At 30.6% G+C, this 9,323-nt stretch overlaps 1 protein-coding gene across 2 annotated transcripts; it reads left to right on the forward strand.

The window, feature by feature from the left end:
* Positions 5,468-8,927, forward strand: LOC107628788 (probable CDP-diacylglycerol--inositol 3-phosphatidyltransferase 2). Of its 2 annotated transcripts, XM_021118006.1 has the most exons (12): positions 5,498-5,628; positions 5,751-5,846; positions 6,099-6,238; positions 6,634-6,718; positions 6,817-6,866; positions 7,143-7,182; positions 7,298-7,342; positions 7,432-7,497; positions 7,609-7,723; positions 7,808-7,864; positions 7,965-8,063; positions 8,606-8,927. In XM_021118006.1, the coding sequence occupies exons 3-12, from the start codon at positions 6,160-6,162 to the stop codon at positions 8,663-8,665; spliced, it is 696 nt and encodes a 231-aa protein (XP_020973665.1). In that variant the 5' UTR covers positions 5,498-5,628; positions 5,751-5,846; positions 6,099-6,159; the 3' UTR covers positions 8,666-8,927. The 2 variants fall into 2 exon arrangements, with proteins under 2 accessions (XP_016186875.1, XP_020973665.1); XM_016331389.2 differs by lacking the exon at positions 5,751-5,846 and having other exon boundaries at positions 5,468-5,628.

The raw sequence follows: 9,323 nt of genomic DNA on the forward strand, positions 1-9,323 counted from the left end.
ATTTTAGGATAATTAGATTTTAATTTTTTTTATTTTAGAAATATTTAATTTAAGTAAAACACGGTAAAATAGCTTCTTATTTTGTAACTTCACTCACTTGTGTTAAAACAAACAAAAATATGCTTAAAAAGATGAATTTTTAAATTGTTCAAGAAATATCACACGAAATTATATATTCTGTTTTTCAATATTCGAAATGGTTTTACACTTTTACTTGTATGACAAATTTTTTATTTATATTGTAGATAAAAATACCTTTTTTGGATAAATTTATTCTTCAAATTAATTTTTGAGTATATTGAGTAATTTTTTTATTTTTTTGTTTTTCATGGGTAACATTGTCAACACATCATTCCTTTAAACTCATTTAAAGTTTGGCATTTTTTTAGGCTTTTTTTGCTTTTTAAAAATCAGTTTATAGTGTTCTTTTTGTTCAATTTTTTTTCTTTCTAAAATTGCCTACAACTTAATCAATATCAAACCAATATTAGTTAATGTAAAAGTATTTGTGTTTAATAAATACTTCTCTTCAAAGTTAGGCCCATTATTCTTTTGTAGAATGGGTGAATTTAGTAATTCGCTTTAGTTGAATAACAATTTAGATGAAACCTTCAAAATAATTTCCTATAATTAATGTTCATTTTGATCAATTTTTTATGGTTTCTGGGTTCATTTTGATGAATATAAATACACATATAAGCTAGTTTAGCGAATTCGAATAAGATAAAACGATATATATAATAAGTGTAAAAATTTCCGAAGAAACTAAATGAATTCACATTATAAAAATAATTTGAACCACCTTATATAGGGCTAAATACATACTCACTTTTAAGAAACAATTGAGTATTATCTTATTTTTTATTAAATAATAAAAAATTGATTGGTCTATTTATCGATTTATAAAACTTACAAAATTATTTTCGATTGCTCAAAAATAGGGTGATAAATTAATTTTTAAAGAGAGAAGTAATTTCTCGTCATTAAAATTTAATCATATTTCACATAGATTCATCTATTAATAAAATAGATCATAATAAAAAAATTTTTAATATTTTGTATAATTAAGTGAATTATTTAGTACTGATCTGTCACCTTATAACTCGATTTTTATTGTGCATTATGAGTTTTAATAACCATTATTTTGACTTAATGACCAAAGATCATAACATCAACTCTACGCCTATAAAGATACCATATGATAAATTCTATTTTATGTTTACCATTCTATAATTGTAGAATTCTTATACCTCTTCAATACTTACTGACTTAAACATCAGAGTGTCTTTTGCAGGTATCCATTCACTGTGTTTTTTAACGTCTGAGTTATTTTCACTCCATTAAAGAAAATGCGTATTACAACAGCACAAGAGACGAGCTATACCACAGAAGTTCATCCACACAAGAACAATTAGCGCCGTCTGCGGGGACAAGTAAAACAATTCCTACTTCCTCAGGTTCATAAAACTTTATTTACATTCAAATTTTTGAACTAATTTTAACAATATTGTTTAAGATTTTATTTAATATCTTTTATTAAATTTTAATTTATCATAACTTTTTATAAAGTATGTACTTTATACATTTGAATTGCTTCACTTTTACGTATTATAATATTTCACATGTCATAATCGATTAATGAATCAATATGAGAACAAACTCGACTTTCAACCAATCCGAGAATAAATACAACTTTCAACCAATCCGAGAACAAATTCGACTTTCAATCAATCTGAGAAAAGTCTCAGGTTTCAAGCAATCCGAGAACAAACTCGGCTTTCAACCAATTCGAGAACAAACTCGACTTTTAACCAATACGAAACAAATTCGGCTTTTAATCAATTTGAGAAAAGACTCAATTTTTAACCAATCTGAGAACAAACTCAACTTTTAACTAATTCGAAAAACAAACTTGGCTTTCAATCAATTTGAGAACAAATTCATCTGTTAACTAATCCAAAATAAATTTGGCTTTCAATCAATTTGAGAAAAGATTCAGTTTTCAACACCAATCCGATAACAAACTAAGCTTTTAACCAATCTGAGAGCAAACTCGGGTATTCAATCAATCCGAGAACAAACTCGACTTTCAATCAATTCGAAAACAAACTCGACTTTTAACCAATCCAAAACAAATTCGGTTTTTAATCAATTCAAGAACAAACTCGGCTTTCAATTAATTCAATAACACTCAATGGACTTTTAACCAACCCAAAATAAATTTGGCTTTCAATCAATTCGAGAACAAACTCGGCTTTCAATCAATCCAATAACACTCGATTTTTAATCAATTCGATTTTCATTCAATCTGACAACAAACTCTACTTTCAACCAATCCGAAAACAACTTGACTTTTAACCAATCCGAAATAAATTCGGCTTTCAATCAATCTAAGAAAATACTCGATTTTCAATCAATCAAACAACAAGCTTAGCTACCTTATCAAGCACACTTGGCTATATTATCTAAAGGGTTAAGTACTGAAATCGTCCCTAAAGTCTGGAGCGAAAATCAAAATCGTCCCCAACCTTTTTTTCTTATTAAAATCATCCTCAACGTTACAAAACTTTATAAAATTGTCATTTTCTACTTCAATTTTATTTTTTTTTTACCAAATTACCCTTATTAAATAATAAAAATAATTAAAAACCCCCTTCTTCATCACCATTAATCCAGTAACCCCCAATTCCCTTCTTCATCATCAAACCTCTTACCCCCTTCTTCATCACCAAGTCTCTTTCTCTCTCCCTCCCTCCCCAAGACTCTTACTCTCCCTCATCATTTACCCCTAACCACAAAATAAATAAAAAATTCAGCAATAACATCAATCACAAAATTAGCAACAATCCATCATCAATCATGTATATATTCTCCAAAAATTAAAAAAAGAAAAAAGAAAAATAGGAAGAACGAAGAACAGAGAAAGAGAAGGAAGCCTTGGCCATCTTCATCACACAACTGCCTTGACTTTCTTCACCACCATCACCACTGTCACCATAGCCAAATCATCATCATGCAATTACTAATAATAAGAAGCAATTACTAATTTACTATAATCAGAATCAGTATCACCAATAATAAATTAACAACAACAATTGTGAAGGGTGAATCAACAATGGTGAAGCAACAACACAAATAAAAATAGAAGCAGAAGTAGAAGCAGAAGGCAGAAAGCAAAAGCAGAAAAGCAGAATTGCAGGGGCAAGTGGCGGCTTCGGAAAGAGACAGGAAGAACTCGAACAGCGAACAGCGGAGGGTCGGGAGCTGGACGGCAGCGGCAGTGCCTCCATGCAAGCTTGCGACGGCTGGTGGCTGCGGGTTGGACGCAGGGGCGGCGGCGGGTTTGTTTTTGTGTTAATTTTTTAATTATTTTTATTATTTAATAAGCACACGATTTTATAACGTTTTGTAACATTGAGGATGATTTTAATAACAAAAAAAGGTCGGGGACGATTTTAATTTTCACCCCAGACCTTAGAGACGATTTTAGTACTTAACCCTTATCTAAACAAGGACAAACTCTCTCACAATTACTATCTTATACATACTACATCTTAACATTTAAGTTCGGTTGAAAAATATTGATCTTGAGCTATATATGCTCTACCCATAATTCTTTTATGAGTAAAGTGTCGCTTTTGTCCCTAATGTTTGGAGTAAGTCCTACTTTGTGTCCATAACTTTTAAATCGTTCTGTTTGTATCTACAACATTTATAAAAATGATTCAGTGTTATCATGCCATCAATTAAACTAACAAATTAGATTGTATTTTTCAATTATTCACACTTAGATATATTCATTCTCAATTAGGTCTTACTTGGATGTATTTGATTTCAATATTGTATCCACTATTTGTGTTTATGTTTACTTATGTCTCTAGAAAAATGAATTATGTAAATATTGTAGGGATTAATTTCAACTTTTGATGAGCTATTTTTCGGAGTATATCATCGGTTCTGTCTCAGGCATTTATATTCTAATTTCAAGAAGAGATTTTCAAAACTCAAACTAAAGCTCATGATGTGTAATTGACAGCAGGATAACATTAAATCACTTTTACAAAAGTTAAGGATACAAATATGATGATTTAAACGTTAATGATACAAAAGGACTTACCTCAAACATTAGGGACAAAATGATATTTTACTCTTCTTTTTATGCATTTTCTATCCTCCATGATACCATGACTAACTATTTCTTTCTTCTTACTATATCAATTCCTAGAACCTACTATTCCTAGCAAAGCTCCTATTTGAGAAGAATAGGAGCAAAAGTCAATAAATATAGTAGCTTGTAACCACTATATTTCAATGCATTTTTATTCAATTAATGTCATTCTATTTCTCTGTCATAGTATTTGAAATTACATGCTAAAAAAGTAAGGTGTTGAATTTAAGTCATCCATCTACAATAACACTTGCATTTATTAAATATTGAATCTTATTATAACAATTTCATGAATTTACATGTAAAATTTTTAACATTGAAATCATAAATTCAAATTCAAATTTGCCAATACAAAATAGTTCTAACCTCAAATTAATCCTTTAAAATTTCATAATTCAAAATATCACTATTAAGCATATGAGTAACTAGTTTATTTATTTTATTCTATAATTTATGTATATTTATTATCATATTCATATAATTTATTTCACAACATCTTTTGGTCAAGTCAATACTCATAAATTAAAGATGAGCGAGAAATGATCATTAGTCTCTTATTATATGTTCATGAAATATCTATCTCACAGTTAATTCGAGCAGATAAAACTCATTACAGAATTATTTTTTTAATAAATGCCGATATAATATAATCCAACTAAATTTGGGACTCACTATATCATTATTCATTTGTCTTTTAACTGAATTATAACTTATTTTATTTTCTGAGTTTAGCATGGATCATATGATCGGCAGACAAAATTTAAAACTGTGATTCATCATCTTATGGCTCGGTTTTTATTGTGCACTATGAGTCATAACTCAACTTTATTTATCTTCATTCTAAGTTTATAACGGACGATCTTAATAATCATTATTATGACTTAATGACTAACAGTTATAACATCAACTCTATTTATCAACTTTATGCCTATAAAAATACCACATAATAAATTCTATTTGATATTTAATATTCTATAATCATAGAATTTTTATACCTCAACTTAAACGTTGAAGTATCTTTTGCATATACTTATTTTATTAAAAAAAATTCATTATAACCACACAAAAATTGAGTTATACTTCAAAAGTTCATCCACTAGAACATATACATATAAAAAATATTCTTTAAAAAAAAAGGGTAAGTGAGAAATTTATCGTCATTTTTTTACACATAATGTGCTTTTGTAAAAGGACAAGATTCGAGCAACAAGCAATTAAGTTAAGCATCACTCTTTTCTCCTTTTCTTTTTCTTTTTATTTATTTATAGAAATAATTACAACCTTTTTTAATTGAATATTAATAATTTTATTCGTATGACTTAAATAAAACTTAAATTAAATGTACATTTGCGCGCATATTAATCGGAAGAATAATCTGCGTTGCTCACTTCCCCCGTTTGCCAATCTAACCGTCGTTGCTCCGTACGGCTTCGCCTCGTTCTTCCGCCGTACACTCGCCGGTATACTATTTTTATCACTCTTCCTTTTCCATCTTCTATTCCTCTCAACTACTTGGTTCCTTTTGCTCTGTTTTCCATTCGCGTTTAGAAATAGAGTTTGAGTTCTCTTGAATCTCTTGCAGTTTTCAGTTTCGTGTATCGTAGAAAAGGAATCGTAGGGCACTTCACGTGTTTTGCATTTATTTCTGATTTTTCTGTCGCAAAATCTTCGACAACTGGCAAGTTTGAGCTAATAATTATTACTTTATTAGAAGCTTCGATTTGGTTTTTGAGATTTTTGGAGATAATAAACTGACAAAGTTCAATTGTTCTTTCTTTTTTTGAATAGGATTTGAGAAAGTTCATTATGTGATATATTTACGTGTTTGGTCTATGAAATGATTTTGTTTCCCTTTTTCAATATTTGTCTTGGATGAACAGCTATGTTCTGAGATGGTTGACATGTACATCATGTTCATGTATATATGCAGATAAATATCTGATTTTGCCAATCCTATACTCCATTCAATTTGCCAATACAAAGGAGCTTCAATGGCCAAGAAACCTGGCCCGAAACCTGGATCAAAACCTAGTAAATTGTCTGTGTACCTTTACATTCCTAATATCATAGGTTGGTATTTGATTATTCTATTGTTACCATTTTTTTATCTCTCTCATGCATTGAATGCTTATTGAGTTTATTAAAATTATGGGAGTCATTCAACTTCGATAAAGGACTCACCAGTAGAGTAGTGCGGAAAATCTACACCGACCAGGTTTGTCTCATTTGGTTTTGGAAAACATGAATCCATGAAAACCATCCTTGGGGGCTGAGGCTATTAGTTGGATTATACCATGTGTTTGCATCTGAATTTTCAAGCAAAAGGGTGTTACTCAAGGGCAATAGAGTTAAACACTGTCCATATTAGATTCCTATAGAAATATCTCTCATGTCTAGATTCTGCTTTTTGTAATTCATCATGGGTAATTGGGTACACTATATTTACCATGTGTGTGATGATGCAGGATATACCCGGGTTCTTTTAAACTGCTATGCTTTCCATGTATGTTTTACAAACAAAATATTGTTCTCTATTCTCTATTTTTTCAGGTGGGATACAATTTTTATGCACTTTTTTCTATTTTTGAACTTTCTCTTCTTTAATGATATGGGATCTGGAGCATAATCTAGCTATTTTCTGTTACCAGCTTCGTATGTGATGCTGTGGATGGTTGGGCCGCTCGCAAATTCAATCAAGGTATAAGCTTTTTTGTAGAGGTCATACCAATTTTATTCTATCTGTTTATATAATTTTTTGACGAGTGTTATGTACACATTATCTCTTTCTAGTAAAGTTTTGCTGAACTGGTATGATTAGACGTTGTTTTAAAAATATATTGGGTTCAGACTTAGGGGCTTTGTGGCATGTCTTGACCACAGAGTGGGACAGCATTTCCTCTATACTAACTTGTTTAGTTAAAAAGGTAACTAGTCTATTTGATAAATAAATATTAACCTGGTTTTCTTGATTCAGTGTCGACCTTCGGAGCTGTTCTGGACATGGTTACAGACAGGTTATCTCTATCTCTTTCTGTTTCTGCAAGCCAAAGAATGCGTTGTTAAACTTATAGTTCTTTACATTGTTTGATTTTTGTGTTCTTTGAATTAATGTGGCTTTCTTAATATCAGAATTAGCACTGCTTGTCTACTTGTTGTTCTTTCCCAAGTTTACAAGTAAGATTTTTTCTCCTTTTTAATTCATAATTTGCTGTCATTTAAGCATGGGCATGTAAACCTGACTTTTGTGCTGAATTTGTGTAAAGGCCTGGCTTAATCTTCTTGTCCTTGCTAGCATTAGATATTGCTAGCCACTGGCTGCAAATGTACAGGTAATTCATGTCAACTTTGTCTTTTTGTTCTTCCGTAACTCAAATTTTATGATTCTGCATTTGCTGGTTTGGGGATGATGTTCTTTAGCTGTGTTTTCACTTTAAATGCAGCACTTTCTTGATGGGCAAGACTAGTCATAAAGATGTAAAAGACAGTAGTAACTGGCTTTTCAAGTTATACTATGGCAATAGGATGTTTATGGCTTACTGTTGCGTCTCATGCGAGGTAACTGTAATATCATCTTGATTTAAAAAACTGTGAAAATGTCTTTAATATATAGTTTTTGTTCTTATCCTTTATATTCTGCAGGTTCTTTACTTAATCCTTTTTTATCTTTCGGAGAATCATACAGAGACATTGATGGACGTAAGTGCACTTAGTGACTTATAAATGCTATTAGACCATCTTAAGGTGACTGGAAGGTTTTGTTAGATCATCTGATCTTCTCAACTGTCTTTTATTTCAGGTTTTAGCAACAAATCTGCAAAAGATATCAATAGTCTCTTTTCTAATTGCAACAAGTTTTGTTGGATGCACAATCAAGCAGCTTACAAATGTGATTCAGGTTCGTATGTGGTACATTTATGCAAAGATACTCTCATAGGATGGATATTGTTTGATTTGGAATATTCTTTTAAGTATCACAATAACGGAAGATTTGGAGGTTTAAAAGGTTTTCAAAATTTCTTTCTACCATCACATCTTGTGGTTTGCTAGTACAAAACTTTCAAAATGGACTCCAATCAAGTATTAGTTATGTATCATGTAGCCAATATTGACATTGGTTCAGTTTGCAGTAGAACTGAAGTCATATCTAGTATTGACAATCAGTCTTACTGCAATTTGGATGCAGCATATATTTAGTTACTAGAAATTAATTAGAAGTTTGGATATATGAACATGACTGAATAACTCTTTTAAGTAATGTTTTAATAGTTAGTAGTTGACCTATATAGTTTAGATTTTATCATTCTAGTGATAAACAGAAAGTTCTGGAATTGATTTATTCTTTAGCTTGCACTTATTTCCAATTCCTTCTCTTGGGTTGTTTTAGTTGTCAATTAGTTTAAATCCTGAAATCTTCCCTAAGACCTTTTTTGGTTTCAGCTGAAGACAGCAGCAGATGCATGTGTGCTTTATGACATCAACAAAAAACAGAAGCAATGATGTTTCATCCATGGACATGAATCTCTTGTCTTTTCCATTTATCAAGTTTTTAACTCTTGATGGTAGTATAAATTATTATCTTAAAGGGCAATTTTGTTTAAATTGTCGAGTTTTTCTTTTTTTTTTAAATTTACAGAAATAGAGAAGGGATAAACTAGAGAAGCTGTCAGGCTGTAGGCAATTCTCATAACACGTGTTCATTTCATTTTTTTTTTATAACACTTGTTTTTGTGTCATGGTTTGGATACTGTTTTCTTCAAGCCTCTCTCACAATTTCCTATTACAGCGTGATGCAATGCAAGGCTCTCAGGTTTGATAAATAAATAAAAAAATTGGGACCCTTAATATCAAGCACTAGTGGTGTGGATAAGTATAGAATATAGATACATTATAGTACAGCTATAATTTACCAAAGTTTTGCCAAGTATAGACGAGACAAACACAAAGGGGTAGTAGCTGTTTACTTGATTGATAGGACAATTTGTAAACAGCATTTTATTGGTTACTAGCATGTGTTCAGCGGTCGAATAGGAATAATGTAATCTATACTTTTAGTATTGGCACTTGGCAGTAGCTATTTGACTATAGAAGTATGAACTATGCATTAGATATTTCAACTAAACTTCAGTTTGATTTAGGGTTTGTTTGAGCCTCATTT

The sequence above is a fragment of the Arachis ipaensis genome, chromosome B03, assembly GCF_000816755.2.
Source record: "Arachis ipaensis cultivar K30076 chromosome B03, Araip1.1, whole genome shotgun sequence".
Lineage (NCBI taxonomy): Eukaryota > Viridiplantae > Streptophyta > Magnoliopsida > Fabales > Fabaceae > Arachis > Arachis ipaensis.